The sequence below is a fragment of the Phyllostomus hastatus genome, unplaced genomic scaffold, assembly GCF_019186645.2.
Source record: "Phyllostomus hastatus isolate PE091 unplaced genomic scaffold, TTU_PhHast_1.1 phas_scaffold_39, whole genome shotgun sequence".
NCBI classification, from domain to species: domain Eukaryota; kingdom Metazoa; phylum Chordata; class Mammalia; order Chiroptera; family Phyllostomidae; genus Phyllostomus; species Phyllostomus hastatus.
The window spans coordinates 2,691,636-2,714,634 of NW_025334028.1; the positions used below are offsets into that span (position 1 = coordinate 2,691,636).

Below are 22,999 nucleotides of genomic sequence, written 5' to 3' on the forward strand. Positions count from 1 at the left end.
GATGGGAAGGAAACTGGGACTCAAAACAATAGAGTGGACCAGAAGGAAGAAAGAAACAACCAAACAGAAAAGAATGGAGAAATAAGAATTCAAAAAAATGAGGAGAAGCTTAGAAACCTCCAGGACATCTCTGAATGTTCCAACATCCGAACTATAGGGGTACCAGAAGAAGAAGAGCAACAAGTGGAAAACTTCTTTGAACAAATAATAAAGAAGAACTTCTCCAATCTGGCAAACGAGACAGACTTCCAGGAAGTCCAGGAAGCTCAGAGAGTCCCAAAGAAGTTGGACCCAGAAGGAACACACCAAGGCACATCATAATTACATTAGCCAAGGTAAAAATGAAGGAGAGAATCCTAGAAGCAGCAAGAGATAAGGAGAGAGTAACCTACAAAGGAGTTTCCATCAGACTGTCAGCTGATTTCTCAAAAGAGACCTTGCAGGCAAGAAGGGGCTGGAAAGAAGTATTCCAAGTCATTGAAAGACAAGGACCTACATCCCAGATTGCTCTATCCAGCAAAGCTTTCATTTAGAATGAAAGGGCAGATAAAGTACTTCTGAGATAAGGTCAAGTTAAAGGAGTTCATCATCACCAAGCCCTTATTTTATGAAATGTTAAAGGGACTTATCTAAGAAAAATAAGATAAAAAAATGTACAGTAAAATCGCAATTATTAACAACCACACCAAAAGCAAAACCAAAAGAAACTAAGCAAACAACTAGAACAGGAACAGAACCACATGGAGGGTTAGCAACAGGGGAGTGGGAGGAGGAGAGGTGGGGAAAAGGTACAGAGAATAAGTAGCATAGGTTGTAGGTAGAAAATAGACAGGGGGAGGTTAAGAATAGTATGGGAAATGAAAAAGCTAAAGAACTTATGACACATGGACATGAACTAAAGGGGGGAGGGAATGTGGGTGGGAGAGGGTGTGCAGGGTGGAGGGGAATGAAGGGGGGAAATGGGACAACTGTAATAGCATAATCAATAAAATATATTAAAAAAAAAAAAAAAAACACAGCCCTGGCTGGCATAGCTCAGTAGATTGAGAGAGGGCTGCGAACCGAAACATCACAGGTTCGATTCCCAGTCAAGGCACATGCCTGGGTTGCAGGCTACAGCCCTCAGCAACCACACATTGATGTTTCTCTCTCTCTCTCTTTCTCCCTCCCTTCCCTCTCTAAAAATAAATAAATAAAATCTTTAAAAAAAGAAAAGAAAAGAAAAGAAAAAGAACTCGAGATCCCAACGACACAGCTGATGGTGCAGGGAACCAAGGAAGGCCTGCCAGTCTATCACAGATTACTGGGAGGGACTGGAAGCTAGCCAAGTCATGGACTTCTATTTTTTTCCTAAGAAATGGTACCTCTGACAGGTCTGACTGGGCAAAGAGGGAAGGAAGGACTGTGTGGGTGTTTCAAGGACTTTTGAGTATTTATTGGCGACACTGTGTCATTACTCTAAACCTGTATAACTTGATTTTTGTACTGAAATAGTTTCTGTTTTTAATTATATTTTATTGACTATGCTGTTACAGTTGTTCCATTTTTTTCTCCCCTTTATTCCCTTCTGCCTTGTACACTGCCTCCCACCAACATTCCCCAACCTTAGTTCATGTCCATGGGTCATACATTTAAGTTCTTTGGCTTCTCCATTTCCCACACTATTCTTAACCTCCCCCTGTCTATTTTATACCTACCATTTATGCTTCTTATTGCCTATAACTTTATTCCACTCTCTCTTCTCCCCCTCCCTACTGATAACCCTCCATTTGATCTCCATTTCTGTGAATCTGTTCCTGTTCTAGTTGTTTGCTTAGTTCATTTTTGTTTTTGCTTTTTTTACATTCAGTCGTTGATAGTTGTGCGTTTGTTGTCATTTTACTGTTCATATTTTTGATCTTCTTCTTTTCCTTACATTTCATATAATAAGGGCTTAGTGATGATGAAGTCCTTGAACTTGACCTTATCTGGGAAGCATTTCTTCTGCCCTTCCATTCTAAATGATAGCTTTGCTGGATAGAGTAAACTTGGATGCAGGCCCTTGCCTTTCACAACTCTAAATACTGTCAACCAGCCCCTTCTTGCCTGCAAGGTTTCTTTTGATAAAACAGCTGATACCCTTATGGGAATTCTTTTGTGGGTAACTGTCTCCTTTTCTCTTGCTGCTTTTAAGATTCTTCCCTTATCTTTCCTCTTGGGTAATGTAAATATGATGTGCCTTGGTATGTACTTTCTTGGGTCCAACTTCTTTGGGACTCTCTGAGCTTCCTGGATTTGCTTGAAGTCTATTTTGTTTGCCAGATTGGGGAAGTTCTTCATTATGTTTTCAAATATGTTTTCAATTTCTTGCTCATCCTCTTCTCCTTCTGGCACTGCTATGATTTGGATGTTGGAATGTTTAAAGTTGTCCTGGAGGTTCTTAAGTGCCTCCTCATTTTTTTTTGAATTCTTGTTTCTTCATTCTGTTCTCACTGAATGTTTATTTCTACCTCTGCTGCAAATCATTAATTTCAGTCCAGTTTCGTTCCCTTCACTTTTGGTTCCAGGTACATTTTATTTTACTTCACTTTTTATAGCCTTCACTTTTTCCTCTGTTTTGCAACCACAACTCAGCCATTTCTGTGAGCATTCTGATTACCAGTGTTTTGAACTCTGCATCTGATAGGTTGGTTGTTTTTTCATCACTTAGTTTTATTTTGATCTGTTCTTTCATTTGGGCCATATTTGTTTGTCTTGGCACAGCTGTTATGTAGTAAGCGGCAGAGCCTTAAGTATTCACCAGGACAGGGCAACCCACATAGCTGCGTTGTTTTGCTTTATGTGAGAGAGAGGTCTAGAGAGGGAACAATGTGGCTTGCCCAACTCTCGGCAGACTTTCAGTTACTCCCCCTTCTACCCACAAACAAATTGGGCCTTTCTGGTGCTGATTCTTGGGTGTGTGAGCTTGTGTATGTTCTAGGACCTCGTGGGTCTCTCCAATGAACTCTCCTATGAAGTGGGGAGTTTCTCCTACAGCCTCAACCTCCACAGGATTTTTCAGTCAGAGGCTTTGAGGCTTTATTTCCCCATGCTGGAACCCTGGGTTGTATGGTCTGTCTCACTCCCCAGTTGTTCCTCCTGGTTTATCCTCACTTGAATGTGGAACCACCCACTCTACCAGCTGCTGCCTTGCCTGCCTGGGTCCTCCAGCCACTGCCTTTCCACGGGTACCCTCCACCCTGGCTGTCCATCTCCACCCCTCCTACTGGTCTAGATGAATGTCTCTTCTTCAACTCCTTGGTTGTCGAACTTCCATACAGTTCAATTTTCTGGCAGTTCTGATTGTTCTTTGTTGTTCCTTGTTCTTTAAATTTGTTGTTGTCCTTCTTTTAGTTGTGCGAGGAGGCAAAGTGTATCTATCTACACCTCCATCTTGGCCAGAAGTCCTAAACGTGTATAACTTTTGAATAAATAGTTCCTTTCCTTTCACCAAACTCTGGCATTGAGAGCCATAGTTCCTAAGTGCAGCAGGCAAGGCAAATCTAATACAGAGGGACCCTGGGGGAGGGGGTGGTCCATTCCATGCCAGTATCTTGCCCTCCGCCCACACCATGAGTCCATTCTGTAATAGAACCAGGTGAATATTCATCACTAGCTCAACTACTTCACCCTCCTGGGAATCTTAAGATCCTGATTCATCACTGCTAAAACCTTACCTGAAAGGATGAGATGGGGTAGGGTGCACCTCCTTCTATGCAGAAAAGAGTTAACATATCAGTTTTGCTTCAAAGTTGGTGTCTGAGAACACAGGTTTGGGGAGGGTCTCCACCATTCTCTAACTAATTAAAAGTGGCTCACTTTGCCTGAACTGTACAAACAACATGGTTTGTGCTGAACAACTGCTTTCCTCCCAGGAGTCTGGTATTTTGCTATGTAACAGGCAGTGGCTGCCTACCTAACCAGTCCTCAATAAAAATCCTGGGCACTAAGTCTCTATGGAGCCTCCCTGGCTAGCAACATGTCGCCGTCATTGCTAAAGACACCGTGGTACATCCTGTGTGACTCTACTTGAAAGGGACTGCTGAAAGCCTGTATCTGTTTCTCCCTGTACCTCATACATGCCCCTTTTCCTGGTACTGTTTCTGCTTCTCATACTTTCTTTGTATTAAGTCATGGCCATGAATATGACTATGTTAGAAGTGCTATGATTCTCCTACTGGATCACCAAGACTGAGGGTGGTCTTGAGGTCCCCAACACAGCTGGCATGCAGAAAAAAATGGAGGGCAGGGAGTAAGGGGGAGAAGGTCGGTACTTCCTTAGTTCCTAGCAGCTTTTACTTTCTAGTTCCAATGACTTGTAAGGTTTCTCAGATATCCTTGCAATTAATTATTCCTTTTCCTTTCAGCTAGCTAGAGTAGGACTAAGACATTACCATGGGGAGAAAAGTGGGATCTCTTTCTAATATCTTTCTAGTACCCTAGTATCACCAAAAAAGACAAACAACATTACCCAATTCTAAATCTATTTTTAAAATAAATTTGAAACCACAAAGGCCATTAATCAGCTCTGAAATTCAAAGTTCTTTGGGCATTTTATTTTATGTAATGGTATAGGCAATATGCCAACTCATTTATAATATTGGCTTCAATCATTTTTAAACTTGAATACTTTTGTTAGTAGTAACAAAATCTGGAGTTCTCAGCATTGCTACATAATTTAGAACTCTGATAGCCATATATTGCTTTGTTGGGAAAAGAGGCAATAAACTGATGTGATCATAAATCTCACTTTCCTGAGAGAGTAATAGCTGTCTCCTTTAATCCCATCTATGATGGTTTGTTAAGAGAATTTTTACTTAGCTAATACAATAGTCCATAATGACTTAAACAGAAAATGTACTAGAGCAGTGGTCCCCAACTTTTTTGGCACCAGGGACTGTTTGGACTGTTTTTTTCCAGAGACATGGGGGGTGGGGTAGGAAGGGCAGGAGGTGGAGCTCAGGCAGGGGTAGGGGTCAGGAAGCGGAGTTCAGGCAAGCTTCCTTCTCTACCTGGTTCCTAATAGTCCTCGGGGTGGGCATGACTGGAGACCTCTGTACTCGATGCTGTAAAAGTAAGCCATTTAAAATCAGCAAAAATAGTACTGCTGGCATAAAAGGTCTTCTCCACCCTATATGGGGAGTGAAGAGTAAATGCTTGAGTTTGCAATGAGGGATAAACAAACTTCATTTAGGTTGCTTGGGACAACCCCACTCTTAAAAAGACAACTTTTGGAAAAAATCTAATGCCTAATCATTGAGGATGTGTTAACAATTCAAATGCAATTTCAGCGAACTTCTTTTACAGACTGGCATTAAAAAAATTACCTTGGTTCCCCCTGCTCCATTTCTAAGATAGGCTTTCCTATGGCATGTGTCAGCCAACATTAGCCACAGGATGTCGGGACTAAAGAGCAAATCCTAACATGTAGTCCAACACCCTTCCTTTGAAAATGAGGAAGCTACCCAGGCATGACCAGAAGAAGGAGACAGAAGACAGTGTGCTGAACTCCTCAGACTCTTTCCTGTGTACCACCCTCTCTCCAAGGGCACTGTCACTGGTGCCTGGAATCTGCATGAAATGAGTTCCCAGCGACACAAGTCAGTGAAGAACTCAATTCCACTGAGCCAATGAGAACCTACACTCCAGAGTAAGTATAGCACTTACTGAGAAATGATGCTGCCTCTAGGTACTATGTTCAGAGCTTTGAGAGATAACACATTCAGCCCTCCTGACAATCTCAGGAGGAAGCACTCTTACAGATGAAAAACCCGTGGTTCAGGAAGACCATCTGGATCAGCACGAGAACACACAGCTCCAGCAGGCTGATTACAGAAGACTGTGTTTTAATTATCAGTATCTTCAGAAAATCATTCCAAAGTGTTAGTTGTTCTTACATGGTGACTGACAGATTATCAGTGAAATTTACCTGCCTCCCCAGATGCCACAGGGCAGCTGACCAAAAACATCCACCATGAAGGTAGGCTATAAACATGAGAAACTGTGAAAAGTACAGAAAGGGTTAGCCAGTGGGTGCTGAGTGATGGGGGATAGAAGGTCTTCACAGTTCAAAAAGGAGAGTTGAAAACTAAGTTATTGACACTGTGACCATGCCAGGTTTTTTCCCCCAAAAAGCATGATTGATTTAACATTAAAAAATCACCACTACAATTTAGTACATTAACATAAAAAAATGAGGTAATTATATTGATAGATGTGAAATATATTTAATAAAGTTCCATATTTATACATGAGTTAAAATAATCATAGCAAACTAGAAATAGAGGGAATTTCCTTAACTTAAAGATATATTTATAAAAACTTACAACAAACTTTATATTTAATGATAAACTATTATAAAATTTATTTTTCCTGAGACTGGGGTTGAGAAAGTAATGCTGGCACATTGATTATCACTATCAACATTGTATTGGAGGGCCTAGTATTTGCAATTAGGCAAAAAAGGGAATTAAACGTGTGTAAGAATTGAAAGGAAGAAACTACAATTATGTATGTATGATATGAACGTATACAAAAAAAAGTTATTGAGAATAAGAGTTTATCACTACCATGGAATAGGACCCAGGGTGCTAACAGTAGAACACAGCTGTGGTGGAGAGGACATCAAACTCTACCCCAGCTGGGGTGAATTACCTGCCTGAGCTTTTTACTCTGGGTCTCTGCTCACTGAGCAATTTTCTGATGACTGAATTTGAGGAAATTATAGGTCAGAAGAGAAGCTACAGTAAAAGGCATATTGAGAAAAACTGATATTCTGGATCCAATTTGATTTCAGCTGATTTTGTAACTATGCAAGCATTTTTCTCCTGACTGGAAGGCCCAAGGGATCAGACACTGAAGCAAAGTGATGCTTCCAAGAAATGTAGGCCACAAAGCATCCCCCAAAAGCCTCCCCATCCATTTAACTTACAGGGATCCTGCACCCACCCCCACCTTGTGCATCTTAAAAGATGATTGGCAGAGATGGGGATGCAGCCCTGAGAGTAGTTATGGTCATGTCAAGTTCAGACCTGGGAGAGGGAAGTCCAAATATATTGCCTGGGCCTAAAAAGCCTACATTCTCCTGCCTCTGAGTTAGGGAAGGTGGAAGAAAGTGATGTTGCAGTATAACAGAAAGGCACCTGGGCAGGTAGACTGTCACAGTACCAGGGCATGTCTGCCAAGGATGGACTATGACTCCCCTCATTCTCTCATTACTCTATTCATTCCGTTCCTTTTTAAGGTTGTTCTATGTGCTAGCCTCTGAGCTTGGTACAGAGAATTCAAAATGAAGAAGACACAGTCCCTGTCCTAAAGCAATATGGAATTTAGTAAATAAATACACCCACTACTTCTTTACTTACAAGTCATAAAAAACTCACCTCCACAATAGTGGAATATATGAATTATATCAAAATTAATGCCACTGATTGTATGGCATACCTTTATTCTACTTGTTGTTAAGGAAGAAAAACAATACAGCCAATAAGCTTTGAACAAGCTATCAGCTGTCCCGACTTCAGAGGTGTTACACTTGGGGAAATGTGTCCATGAGATTGGAGTGAAAAGTGGGGAAGTTGGGGAGTATCCCTGAACAGGCTGACTTTGGGTAGGCACAACACTGGGGACAGAGATGAGTCAGCTGCAGTGTCAGGAAGCAGACGGACCAGACAGGTCAAAAGTGGAGGCTCACAATGAGAGGTAGAAAAGGACTGGCAGGAAAGGCAGAAGGGCAGAAGGAGGCAGGCTGCATGTGCCAGTTTCCTTTTTGCCATAGGTGAGCAGGAACCTACAGAGAAGGACAGATGGAGCAGGTAGGGGCCTGACTGGACCTGTTTTTCAGAATGCTCCTTCTTGCAGCCATGTGGAGGGAAAGTGAGAGAGGAGGCAGGAAAGGACTGTAGTCATAGATCAAGGGAGGGAGATGAGCTGTGATCATTGTGCTGAAGGAAGGAGAAAGAAAGGAAGAAACACCAAGTACTTAAGAGATAGAGGGTATGGAAGACACTGGTCACAGGACTCCTGTGTTGCTGGCTGAGGACCCAGACTGCCAGAGTTTATCTTTAAGAAAATAGGTGATGGGGAGAGGAGGCAGGCGGGACAGGAAAGATGGTGACTTCTGATTTAGACATGACAGTACTGGGGTCTGTACGATTACTAGATGGGGTGTCTACCAGATGAAGGAAATATGCATGGGGAATACATGCTTACAGTGCCAAAATGGTGGTTATGTCCCCATGCCTAAGGTCCTGAGATAGGATGACTCACAGGAGTCCTAGGTGTTAGCACTGAGCAACCCAAGTTCCTGCTCCACAGGTAACAAAAGCAGACACTGAGTGCATACTGTGTGCCCAAGACCATCCTATTGCCTCAAGTCAACAATCCTATGCTATGACAGGTATGATTATTTTCAGTTTACAGGAAATTATAACCCAGGAGACTGCCTGATTATAAGGTCAGTACCAGAACCCTGAGTGCCAACATGGAAACAAAGAATGAGTCCCTGCAAGCTGAGCTGGCCCCAAGCCAGAGACAGCCACAGTCAACCCAGAACTCAGGCACTTACCTTTCACTATACATACTGGGCACATACTCCCCCAGACTAGAGAAAAGAGATAAGGTAAGGCAATACTAGTTTTAGTAATTCTCTCTTGAAATGATCTGTCAAAGAATAACTCAGGGTGGACTGGAGCAGTCGTCTTAAAACCAGGTGTTCAAGGAGGTCCTGAAGATGGCTGGGGTGTAAGTAAGTGTCGCCTTCCCACCTCCTCCTTCACAAGGGCCTTCCTCCCATTTCACAGAAAAAGGTATGCCAATCCACCCCAGACATGAGCCTACCCAGCAGGAAAGACCCCACCCAGGGCATCAGACAAAGGGACAAACAGACACTGGGTTAGCCAGTCACCTTTACACCAACAAATCCTAGAGTCCGTGCTATCCTATGGACAGTCCTTCCAGGGGCTCAGGAAGTACTTCTAGCCCTGCATCCACACAGGTCACACAGTGCGGATGACTTCCATTAGGACTATGACTCTTATGGTTAGACTCCCTTTAAAGACAAAAGCTCCGAGGGCAAGGCCGGGGGGACAGAGCAGGGAATACAGGAACACAGGCTGAGCTGGAGAGATCAGCAAGCTGGTGGTCAGGGACAGACCTTGTCACACCCACCTGGCTATTGTTCAGGATCAGAAGAATGATGGTGGTCACAAGCATATGTACTAAAATGCTACATGAAGTGAAAAAGATGAAATCGGAACTTTTCTGACAGAAAATAAGTCTGATTTCACTTGTTTGACAATGATGCCTAGTTTTGCCAACAAGGTCCTATGAAAAACAGTAACATTTTGACAAAAACATATTAAATCAAAATTAAAAATAAAACATTAGGAAAAAAAAGAAAAGCTAAAAACCTTAGTTCAGAAGAAAACCACAGGTGGGAATCCTTCTTTCAACATATATCTGAATTCCTTTCTGGATTAGTCAGTGCTCATGGGACACATGTAAATACAGGAAAGATATGGCTTACACATAGGTGCACACAGTCTGCAAGGGGTCACAGCAATCAGGGAAGGTGTTGTGAAGTGAATCACAGATTCGTTTTCTAATGCTCCTGAGTATACAGGTTAAACCAGATGCAACCAAATGAAAAGAGTAGCGGATTTAATTAAACAATTGTGTGTCTGATAAAGCCTTTCTGATGTACTTCCTAGAACCTGAAAAAGTGAGAAGCTACTATAACTACATAAGAAAAGCTTTTGCAAAACAAGTGAATTCCAATTTCTTACTGGCAACAAAATTAAAGGCGACAAGATTGACTTGTAGCTGCATTTAGGAATTATTTTAGATGATAAATCCCTAGGAGATTTTTTTTGGTATATAAATCAGATGGAGGAAAAAGAATTTAGTGATATTACTAAACTGAAACTCCTCCTATTACGCTCTGTTTTGGTATATGAACAAAGTTCCCTCAGTACTTACATCTACAAAAACAACAAATTTCAGGATGACCAGTGTCTCATTCCAATAATATGTAATATTCATCCACAGCAGCATCTCAGTAAGAAATGGTACTCACTGTCTATGCAAGACAAGGTGGGAGTTGTGACTACCAGTAAGTGTGCTATAGGGGAGAACTCACCAACAAAGAAGTCACAAGCAAGTAAAACCCAAGTACAACAAGAAATCCCACAGAAATGGAAGAAAGGGCAACTCTAGAGCCTCCAGACAAGGAGATTAAAGAGAACACACCAATGAGTCCCACAGAACTCCACACCATGAAGACGGGCAGGTAAAGCAGAGCACCTTGAGATGCATACACAACAAAAAGAGTCACTTATAATAGGGAGACAAAGAAAGAACCCCAAATTGAAAGGAATGGAAGAATCCTCAATAAGAGAGCTAAACAAAATTGAGGTAAGCAATCTATTAGAAACAGAATTTAAAGAGATGGTCAAAAGGATGTTCAAGGAACTCAGAAACAACTATAAGGAACTGAGTGGGAACTACAACAGCATGAAAAAGGAAATAGTAAATATAAACAAGAATCAAGAAGAAATGAAGAATACAGTATCTGAAATATAAAAAAATATACTAGAAGGAATTAAAAGCAGGCTGGATGAAGCTGAGGACCAAATCAGTGAGCTGGAAGACAAGGTAGAAAGAAATACCAAGGTGGAGCAACAGTATGAAAGAACACACAGAAAGTATGAGGACAGATTAAGGGAACTTTAGGACAATACGAAATGTAATATTCAAATCATAGGAACACCAGAAGAAGAAAAAAGGGCAAAGGATAGAAAACTTGTTTGAAAAAATGATAGAAAACTTCCCTAACCTGGAGAAAGGAAAAGCTAAACAAGTCCAGGAAGAACAGAGGGTCCCAATAAAGAGGAACCTAAAGAGGCCTACTCCAGGACATATCATAATTAAAATGCCAAATTTTAAAGACAAAGAGAATCTTAAAAGCAGCAAGAGAGAAGCAGATCATAACATACAATGGAGCTACAATAAGGCCAGCAGCTCATTTCTCAACAGAAACACTACAAGCCAGAAGGCTAGGACTTCCAATACTGTGTTGAATAGAAATGTTGAAAGCAGGCATGCTTGTCTATGTTGAATAGAAATGGTGAAAGCAGACACCCAAATCAATAAATGTAATGTACCACATAAACAATACAAAAGACAAAAACTATACGATCATCTCAATAGATGCTCAAACAGGATTTGATAAAGATCAGGAACCATTTATGATAAAAACACTCAGCAAAGTGGGAGTAGAGGGAGCATACCTCAACATGATAAACGCCATATTCAGGAAACCTACAGCCAACATCATAGTCAATGAGCAAATCTAAAAGCTTTCCCACTAAGAACAGGAACAAGACAAGGTTGTCCACTTTCACCACTCTATTCAGCATAGTGTTGGAAGTTTTAGCCACAGTGATCAGACAAGAAAAGGAAATAAAAGGCACCCAAATTAGAAAGGAGAAAACAAAACTGTCACTGTTTGCAGATGACATGATAGTATACACAGAAAATCCTAGTCTCCACCAAAAAACTGCTTGAACTAATAAATGAATTTGGCAAAACAGCGGGATATAAAGTCAATATCCAGAAATCAAAGGCATTTTTGTATACCAACAATGAAACAGCAGAAGCAGAAATCAAGAAAAAAATCCTATTTGACATAGCAGCAAGAAAAATAAAATACCTAGGAATAAACCTAACAAAGGAGGTAAAAGACCTATAGTCAGAAAACTATACAACACTGAATAAAGAGATCAACAAAGACACAAACAAATGGAAACATACCCCGTGTTCATGGGTTCGAAGAATTAACATCATCAAAATGTCCATACTACACAAAGCAATTTACAGATTCAATGCAATACCTATTAAAGTACCAATGACATATTTCACAGACATACAACAAACACTTCAAAAATTTACATGGAACCATAAACAACCCCATATAGCTGCTGCAATTTTGAGAAAGAAGAACAAAGTAGGAGGAATCACAAGACCTGATACCAAACTGTATTACAAGGCCACAATCATAAAACAGCCTGGTACTGGCATATAGACATGCACATAGACCAACAGAACAGAACAGAGAACCCAGAAATAAACCCAAGTCTCTACAGTCAATTAATATTTGACAAAGGGGGCAGCAACATAAAATGCAGTAAAAATAGCCTCTTCAACAAATGGTGTTGGGAGAACTGGACAACTATGTGCAAAAAATGAAACTTGAGCACCAACTTACACCATACGCAAAAATAAATCCAAGGTAGATAGAAGATTTAAATATAAGCCATGACACCATTAAAGTCCTAGAGGAGAACATAGGCAGGAAAATCTCAGGTATTTCACGCAGCAACATTTTCACTGATATGTCCCCTAGGGTAAGGGACATAAAGGAAAGAATAAACAAATGGGATCTCATCAAAATAAAATGCTTCTGCACAGCTAAAGAAAATAGTATTAAAATAAAAAGAGAACCAACTGTATGGGCAAACATATTTGCCAATGATACCTCAGACAAGGATTTAATCTCCAAAATATATAAAGAACTCATATGACTCCACTCTAAGAAGACAAACAACCCAAGTAAAAAATGGGCAAAGGACTTGGACACTTCTCCAAAGAGGACATACAAAGGATCCAGAGACACATAAAAAGATGCTCACTATCACTAACTATCAGAGAGATGGAAATTAAAACCATAATGAGATACCACTTCACACCAGTGAGAATGGCCACCATAAACAAAGCAACAAACAAGTGTTGGAGAGGTTGTGTAGAATAGGGAACCCTAGTGTACTGTTAGTAGAATTGCAGACTGGTACAACCACTATGGAAAACAGTATGGAATTTTCTCAGAAAACTAAAAATGGATCTGCCTTTTGACCCTGAAACACCAACCCAAAACAACCTATGCACCCCAATGTTTATAGCAGCACAATTTATAATAGCCAAGTGCTGGAAGCAACCTAGGTGCCCATCAGTAAATGAATGGATTAAAAAAACTATGGTACATTTACACAATGGAATTCTATGCAGTAGAAAGAAAGGAGCTCCTACCCTTTGTGACATCAAGGATGGAAATGGAGAGCATTGTGCTAAGTGAAATAAGCCAGGCTAGGAAAGACAAATACCATATGATCTCACCTTTAACAGGAACCTAATCAACAAAGCAAACAAGCAAAATATAACCAAAGACACTGAAATAGAGAGCAGGCTGACAGTGACCAGAGGGGAGAGGGCAGGGAATTTCAGGGGTAAAGGGGAAGGGTTTGCAGAAACAAGTATAGAGGACACATGGACAAAAACGAGGGGGTGAGGTGGAAACTGGAGGGAGGTGGAGAGGGCTGGAAAGGCTGGAAGGGGTGGTGGGTTGGGATGGGAGTAAAAGGCAGAAAACTGTATTTGAATGACAATTAAAAGAAAATAATAAAAAATAAAAAGAAATAAATTAAACTGAAATAAGAGGGGAAAAAAGAAAGAAAAAATAGTGAAAGAACACTTTCATAATTTGGTGAAAAAATAAGACATCCAAGTCCAGGATGGAGGCAAAAAGCCTCATTCCAAGACATATCATAATTAAAATGCCAAAGGTTAAAGATAAAGAGAGCATCTTAAAAGTACCAAGAGATGCCCTGGCTGGCGTAGCTCAGTGGATTGAGCGAGGGCTGTGAACCAAAGCACCACAGGTTTGATACCCAGCCAGGGCACATGATTGGGTTGCAGGCCACAGCCGCCAGCAACTGCACATTGATGTTTCTCTCTCTCTCTCTTTCTCCCTCCCTTCCCTCTCTAAAAATAAATGGATAAAATCTTTTTAAAAAAAAGTTTAAGAAGAGACATAATCAGATCTGATTTGCAAAAACTCTCTTCAACCAACAACAGCATAGGCACAGGAGTAAAAGGGATGTCAAAGGGCAGTTCATAGGCTGCTGCAGTGACCCAAGCAAGAAATTATGAACTTGAACAAAGGTGGCGGCATGGGAATAGAAAAGAGTAGTCAGATTCAAGGGGTATTTAAGAGGTAAAAATTAATACACCATTGATCACCTGGATGCAATAGTGTGCTGCGTTAAAAAAAAAAGAAAAGAAAAGCCCTGATTTGTGGCATCTGCTAATTTCCATGGTGTCAAGACTTCCATAATGGCTATTTCAAACTCCCAACATAATGTCATTGAATTTGTAACAGGGAATAAATGTGCACAATAGCTTCCATAAGCCATTATGAGTCAGCTCCAGCACTCGAGGCCTTGCAGGGCCCAGGCAGGAGGTTAACTGCAGTTATTGTCTTGTTTGGGACACATGAAATTAGAGGAACCTACAGCTTTCATTATAAAGACATCCAGCAGGCAACTGAGTCAATGGGTTTTGAACACTGCCAATACCTGGCTAGACATTAGAGTTCGTATGGAAGTCGCAAGAAACTCTGCAGACCCAAAAGATAAGAGAGTAAAGCACAGCACTGTAGAAAATACTAATATTAAAGGAAAGAATGGAAAAAGGTTGATTAAAATATCTGACAAAGAACTTAAAGGAAAGGAGTTCTTGGGACAAATTCCCAAATAATCGTTTCTCTAGTTATCAATTCACCAAAGAATTAACTCATTCAAGTCATCACATTTACCTATTTTAAAACTTACTTCTTTAATTATTTATAAAGCAATTGTTCATTATAAAGACTTGTTTTCAGCAATTTTACCAAGATAAGCCAAAAGAGGAGGAACAGTTAAATGGCAGCAAGCCCCATGAACAACCAAGAGCTAATGAAAGCAAAAGGTCTTCAGGCAACCTTACCACATACCATCCACAGAATGGTGGTGGTAAAGGGAAGATGCCCATGGATGACTGGATGGAAAGAGAAAAGGTAGAGATGGTAGAGAAGCTTTCACTGAATAGGGGTAGAGAGGAACACCTCAGGGAGAGGGTATTGGTTATTTTTCTGTGTTTTACCTGTGAGACTCCATTAGGTTTACATGCTAACATTGAAGGAGCAATTGAAAAAATAAACAGAAGGGCCAGGGGAACTAATACCCTGTGTTCCAGAAGAAAAAGGAGTTATGAAAATCTGCAGTAGGGGGAAGGGGAAAGATATGTGCTTCCCTAACTACTTCTAGAGCAATCCTGTTAGGCTAGACAATTGTTAAATTTTCTTGTATCATGATGACCAAAGTATGTGTCATCGACTTACAGGCTCTACTGCAATTCCATGTACATCTAGTTAGAAACCTTTCAGAATGTTGTTAGTCTGTACCCTGAATTCACTGGAAGCAAACAAAACCAAACCCAGAAGTATGCCAATCTGGAAACTTGTTTTCACAGCACTATCACTAAGTGCAAAAAATTTTTTTGATTCTCATTTTTCATTGTCCCTAACCCTCATCCCCACTGTTACCTTCCTTGCCTTGCAATATTCTACCCCTTTTCCAATGGCTTCCCACTTCACTAGGCCAAGAAAAAATGTTTTATTTTTACCTAATACACTGAAAACTTCACAAGTATGTAAAGCCTACAATGATTTATTCCTATTCTTGGAAACACTGATTTTTTTAAATAAATGCAGCTAATTTGCTCAGTGGTCTGCTTAAGATCACCAATATTATACTGGCATTAAACCATGTCAAAATTGCTACCTAATCATTATTGAGGAGTTATCAGTTCTTATAATGAATGAACTTACCATCCTAAATACGTTAAATTAGTTTCTAGTCAACTCAGCGTCTTCTCTAAATTAGAGCTTAGCAATCTGCCAAGAGTCGGGCATTGACTCACATAGGACTCCAGCACTGTAATATAATATCATGGTCACAACGTCATTATTTAACACACTTTTCCTGCTCCTCTTTTCTATGGGAATCCAAATGAGAAGGTTTATGTCCACTGTACTGCATAAGTTTTATCTCATCTTTATAGACAAGGGTCAGGGAATAGAGAGATAAGTTGGTACTGAAAAGAAAAAATACCAGGAGAAATTTCACACACACCTGGGACAAAAACATATTTTGCTTTTACATTCTGTCTAAAAAAAAATAAATAAACCCAAATACTTCTGATCTTTAGAGAATTTATGCACATAACAATTCTTAAAGAAAAATTTCTGACTCTCAGGATAGAAATTACTGATATAGAACACACGATAGCTCATTGGCAAAATGAAGATAGTTGCTCTAATAGAAAAGTCTAAAAATATAACAATACAAAAGACAGAAACCCCAAGAGAACCACCAAACAATGTACCTGTGGGTCATTTCAGGGGATTCTATTTTTATCTTGAGAATCACATCTAGTTTCTAGACTTAGGCTAGTTACCAACATGGGCCTTCTTTTTTTTTAAATGCAAAACAAAACAAAAACAAACTTAAATTTGTAACCTACCGTCCGTCTGAGATTTACTGAGGAATATTGTGCTGGCCCGAGGATGGTCTGAAGGATTGAATTCCATGTTCAAATCTTTAAAAAAGAAAAAGAAAATACATGAACATCCATCTGATAACTAAGGGAAGCTGAGATTAATTTTCAATTTTTTTACCTTAAATTGTTAATACATTCAAATATTATGGTAAAATCCAACAGTTATTGTGTTTATAGAGTCTTCTCAGGTTCAGTTGAGAATGCTGTTATTTAGAAATTTGAGAAAGTTATACACTAAAATTAAGACATTTGGCTAGAAATCTATTACACTAAAACTCCATTTTCTTTTTAAAGTCTGCTCTGCACACGGGATACTACAAAACAGCAGGACAAAGTTATAACATGCAATTAAAGAGTTCTGTGCTACAACCAACTCATCAAAACTCTAAAGTTAAGCGAGTGGTATTTCTTTGTTTAAGGTGCTTTAAAAAATCCCATCCTTAAGCTGCATTAGTACTCCTACACTCTGCTTCATTAAGAATGTTATTTTCTGAAAAAGCAAAACTTATCCTTCAGCACAAAGGCTGCAAATTGATCATTTGTGGGCACAATCTGGGACATGGGTGTGTTTTGTTTGATCCGTATGTTGCTCTTTTTCCCATTGGAGGCAGTGTGTAATAATTTTTACACTTAAAACATATACCACAAAGAAAAAATTCCTTATTTCCAGCTTTTCCTAAGAAATTAGATCATTTGGAGTGTGGATCACAATCTACTGGAATACTGCCAAACCCTGCAGCTGGGCCCTGAGGTTCGTCCCCAGTGATCACCTCTCTCATTTCCCTGACACTCACTGGGTGCTGCTCTTCACTTTTGGACATTCCTACCCCTATGGGCATTTGGTTTTATAATGCTGCCTTAGAACAATTTCCAAGGGCCTCTAGAGACTTGTCAGTAAGTTATATAACAATTGAGAATTTCATAATAGAAGAGTTTCTCCAGTTAAAAAAAAATGATTCCATAAGGGAAAGAATCAGTAAGAAAAACAACAAAAAAAAAGAAAAATAGGGGAGGGAAGACAGACCAAAATTACTGAAAGGTCAGAATGATCTTAACGTTGGCTTCCAGCATCAGAATAAAAACTATTTTGAGTTCAATTATTTCAACAATTTTGTATAGAAACACCCAAGGAAATGAAAAACAAGAATGGTCATATATATACCAGAGGCAACACCTAAACACTTATCCACAGAGACTTATCCTCAACAAGCCTTTGCAGTAAGACAATTTTTCCTACATCAGCCAATGCCTGACTATACTATAGCTCCTGGCCTCCTACTGGGTGCTTGATTAAAGATACAGCTATTACCCTGGCTGGCGTAGCTCAGTGGATTGAGCGCGGGCTGGGAACCAAAGTGTCCCAGGTTTGATTCCCAGCCAGGGTACATTCCTGGGTTGCAGGCCATAACCCCCAGCAACCGCACATTGATGTTTCTCCCTCCCTCCCTCTCTCTCTCTCTCTCTCTCTCTCTCTCTCTCTCTCACTCCCTTCCCTCCCTAAAAATAAATAAATAAAATCTTTAAAAAAAAAAAAAGATACAGCTATTAAATCTTACATGCGATTTCAATTATCTGGTGCTTCTTCTGTGACAACTATTAAAACTATATATAGTATAGTACAGTCTCAGAGCTAAAGGCATTGTGTTTTCAAGGAAGGAGAAAGATAAGCAAAGAGGAAATTTCTCATATTTGCCTCAATTTGAACTAGGTAAGGTTAGGCCAGAAATTTCCCAATGAAAATAAGTCTATTAAGGAGGTTTCCTGCTCAACAAGGATTTTGTAATAAAGGAATTAAATAATAAATGTACTGCTAAGTTATGTTTTTTTGCAGGAGGAGGATTTGGGCACATAAAAAATGAAAGCATTTATGTAATTCTAACCATGATGGATGTAGTTAACTTCCAAAAGTCTTAACCCATCATTCTCATAGAAAAGCACCAATGAAACCAATGTGCGTGCAGTGCTCCCTGCAGTGGGGCAGGAGGGTGGGGAATATCAAGAACTCACTCCACTAGCCTCAGACGGTGTCAGCACCCCAAATTCTTACTTTGTTTCCTTCATACCCAATTCACACTCATTTACTAGATCAGTTGCTTTTCTGTGTGTAGCCAAAATAATACAGGAGGGTTATTTCTTTGGGAATTGAGACCTGCTTTTAAATTCAAGAAAGACCTGAGGGACAATCCCTGAACTCCCTAGAAACTAGGATTTTGTGCTATACTTTTCACAAGTCCTAGAAATTGCTAAGAATGGGGGACTTTACAAACTCAGGGCTTCTAATAAAGAGATATTTGTTATAGTAAGTAGCTATGCCACCATTTAAAAATCACATGAAAAATGTTTTATTTACATGGAAATAGAAAACATGTCATTAGGTGAAGAAAGCAGCAGAACATCATTCTAAGGTAAAAATATGCATAGGCATAGAAAATATATTAAAAGAATGTACACTAATGTTTGGTTACCTTTAACAACTGCATTTTTTTTTTGCTTTTCTGTGTTTTCTAAGTTTTCTGCATTAAGCATATTTTTATTGGTTTGCTTTTTCATCTTTCATAATTTAAAACATTTATTTTTAAAAACGACTTGTGAAAAATGATTTCTGCTCCCATTATGCTCTAGGTGGCTAGACTGTTATTTCTCTAGCACATGCTGGTGCTCCCAGACGACACTCCAGAGGTCTCTTGTTACTGTTGGACCCTCTCCCAGAAGTCAGGAAGATGCACACACAGCCACCAATACTGTCCACCTGCTGTAAGAACTCACAAGGAAAAGTGATTGGCCCAGAGGACACTCAGTGGAGGAGTCTTCATACTTCCAACAGGTACCATGTTTCTACTGCACACGCTTCCTGGTCTAAACAGGGCAATGGGGAAAAGGTAAGATACTGCTTGTTCTTCTGTCCAGAACCCAGTAGCAGGACTCACGTTTCACACTGTATCAAGGGTGACATGAAGATTTGCATTTACCTTTATGATCAAGTTATAACTATACGTCTGATCCTAATGCTCGCTGTGTCACTGGTGGTTTCCTGAGTGGCTGACTGGCCAGCTGTCATCTCTACTCAGTTCACAGCCACAGAGCAAGTCATGAAAAGATCAGAGGATGCTTCAAGATCAGAGTTTGACATGATACTCACAGATGAGGTGAGGGAAGCTGACAGGTATCTAGCTGGCTAGTAACAGAATGGGACAAGAACTCTGGTCTCCAGCTCAAGTTCCACAGTCCAGAGCTTCTCCCATAATCCCTACTAGGCCGGACCTTCCCTCACATCACAAATGCCCTTGAAGGACTGGAGACTGAGATAAGAAGGAGAAGGCTGATACAGAAGAAAATCGAGATGCCCCTCAGCTGGGTTCACATAACCTTAGGAAGGTTATGGAATTTAAATTTTGGAATTTAGATCTTTAATGAGATTACCAGGAAGTTTCCACACAAAGAAAAATCAAGGAAATCCCTGCTTCCGGACGTAAGAGTATGCAGCAATGCCGAGGAAAATTAAGCTTATCAGCATATCTTTATTTGAAAGCTTGCCCAGATGGCCATACAGGTTAGGGGGCAAAATTCAGGAGCTGCCAGGACATTTCTTAGAAAAAAGCATTCAATAACAAGCTGGTTTGTATTTTTTTTAATCCTAACCCAGATTTATATTTCAAAACTACAGAGTATAAAGTAATAAAACTCTATACCAGGGGCAAGCCAATGGGCTAATTTTAACTTTGTACAAAGCATGTCTAAAGGACAGATTTCTCTGAACAACCCTACATATGAAGGTGGCTGAACTGAAGAACCTAGCTGATCTAGTACTGATTTAAAAATCCTTCATAACAAAGGTATGAAGAATTGCCAGATGTTTCCTACAAATCAAGTTTAAGAGAGCAACCCCAGATGTTGAGAAGAAATATGTTAATTACAAAATGTGCTTTGGCAAGGGAACTCCATTTTTTCCAGAAACAAAAAAATGGAAAAAGGTATTCTCACAAGCCAAAGAAAATAAACCTGCCATATCAAGCTTAAAGTATGAAGTCAAGTGTGACCAAACAGCTACAGCAGCTATAGAGAAAAAATCCCCACACTGAAGAGTCAGGAAAAATGATGCCCCAAATGCAATAGAATACAGGACACAACTGGAAGAGTGCAGTGGTCTCACATTGGTTCAGTGATGTTTCTGATTGGCAAGAATTAAAAGGAAGAAATTCATGAAATATTAAGCTTAAAGTTAGAAATCACAGATGAAATGAACTTCACGGATAAAGAATGCTAACTACTCTGCTCAAGTCAGTTCTAACAGTATTCTACATATTTTAACATCACAATTTAAACACTAATTGTTAACATAAACCTCCTTCAAACTGCTACCATGTTAAATATTCCACAATAGTCCCCCAGCCCCTCGGGGAAATTCACACAGCTCCACCCCTCCTCTCAGACCTGCCTTTGCAGAGCATGTACAGCTTTGACTTTTCTCACCCACCCCCAGCAAGCTCTTGAAACACCTGATATACTAACTTATCCAGAAAAATAACTTATAAGACTTAAATACTGGGTTACCCTAAAAGTCTGTTTAGTTTTTTCAGTACAATATTTTACACACATTTTTGACACATTTTTCATTTTCACTAAAAAATTATTGACTTGGATATTTTGAGTATTTCAGCTATCCCCCATGTGGCAGAACAGTGACCATTCTCAATTAATGTCTCAAATTCATCACTACCAACTTCAAATGGTCTACAGATTGTGGATCATTGTCCAGTGAGAAATCTCCAGCATGAAACTTCACAAACCACTTTTGACATGTCTGATCAGTCACAACACCTTTTCCATGCACTGCACAAATCTTCTGTTGTGTGTTTCAGTTGCGTTTTTACCTTTCTTGAACTATTAAAGCAAAAAAGGCTGAAAATGTTGCATATTATCTTCCATCTTCAGTATTAAAATGGCTACACAAAAATTTACCAGTTTTGATCAGTTTTTTTATAAATGCATGCTGATATGACAGCTGTCACAATTCAATCTTTAAGATAATTGTTTCAAATGAAATTAAAGACAACTAAGAGCTACTAGAACCATCTACCAAAACAAACAAACAAACAAACTTTTTGGCCAACCCAATATTTACTTGGCTGGATGCATTTAGGTGTCATTTTAGCAGAGACCACTGCCCTTACTGAAAAGAATGAAGCCCCACTGCAGTATTTCTATCCCCAAGAAAAGACTTGCAAAGATGAGTTTACTAGTGACACTACACTACACAGGGGCCAACAGCTCTGCAGCAAGGAAGGTCAGCATCTGGTCAACTGCTGACAGGGGCACAAAGGGTGAAATACAGTTCATTCTACACAACCTTATAATTTAGTCAGTGAGACCAGATGAAGTGCTTGATACCATCAGAGCACAGGACCAGTTAGTGAATAATAAAGAACAAAATAGCTTACCAAATCCTATGGGATAAAGAACAGTGAGTATACTTAAAACAAAATAGCTTAAGCAAAGCATTGGACTTTTTCCCAGAGTCACAACAGTCCCCCAAGGGCGGGGCGGGGGGGGGGGGTTGTTTTTTAATTTTCCTGGCAAGGCTATTCAATGTATTCAGTTAAATTGAACAAACATATACTGAGTCTCCACTACATGCCATGTTTATATTTAATCCCGTGATGTCAAAAGATCACTCTGGTGCCCTGGCTAGGTAGTCCAGTTGATTGGAGCATCATTCCTTACACCAAAAGGTCTGAACCTAGGTAAGGGCACATACTTAGGTTGCAGTTTCAATTCCTGGTTGGGATACATACAGGAGGCAACTGATTGATGTTACTCTCTTCCAACCCCCTTCTCTATAAATCAATAAATATATACTTGGGTGAGGATTTAAAATAAAAAAGATCACTTAGAGGTAGTACTTTACCTTCCTATTATCAACATGAACTATTTCATGCTCCTACAAATGTGCTCTTGATTTCTAAATGGCTATAGTCAATTAATGGTGAGACAAAACATGTATTTAGATGACTTAAAATGCATCATGTTATTTCTATTTCATATTTGCCTTCAAAATTAAAATATGATGGGGTAAATTAGCATTTTATTAGATAACATGAGTATGAATACTTGGGGGTTTGGCAAAGCCAGTTCACCCTGCAATGGTTTTCATACATGCATTCAGCAATCAATCAATGAGCTTCTTCTGGATGCCAGGTGCTGTTGAGTTCCATATACTAAGGCTAAAGGAAAAAAAGATCAAATTTATGTTCTAAATTGAAAGTGTGGCAATCAGAAGATGGTGGCCAGATAGGTGGGAGTGGAGTCCACATCCCCCTACGCACAGGTAGAACACCCAGCCCATCTCAGGAACAGACTGAACAGCCAACAGTATTCCAGCATATATGAAGGTTGGAGGCCAAAAATTGTAGAGGACATTAAAAAATCAGACAGTAAGAAGATTGCTTTGGGACAATAAGGTCCATAGGACCAGCACAGAGACCAGGGTGGCTGCAACACCAGGCCTAGCACCTGCTGGGCCTGACACAGGATTCCTGGAAGAGATCCAGGT

The 22,999-nt window shown here is 39.8% G+C and overlaps 1 protein-coding gene across 2 annotated transcripts in view; it reads right to left on the bottom strand.

Moving 5' to 3' along the window:
- The window catches only part of CCNY (cyclin Y), a 278,861-nt gene that overhangs the window by 90,068 nt on the left and 165,794 nt on the right, over positions 1-22,999 (bottom strand). For both annotated transcript variants that reach the window (XM_045820112.1, XM_045820111.1), the window contains exon 2: positions 16,414-16,488. In XM_045820112.1, coding sequence (XP_045676068.1) covers positions 16,414-16,488 — 75 coding nt within the window. The remainder of the gene's footprint in view (positions 1-16,413; positions 16,489-22,999) is intronic.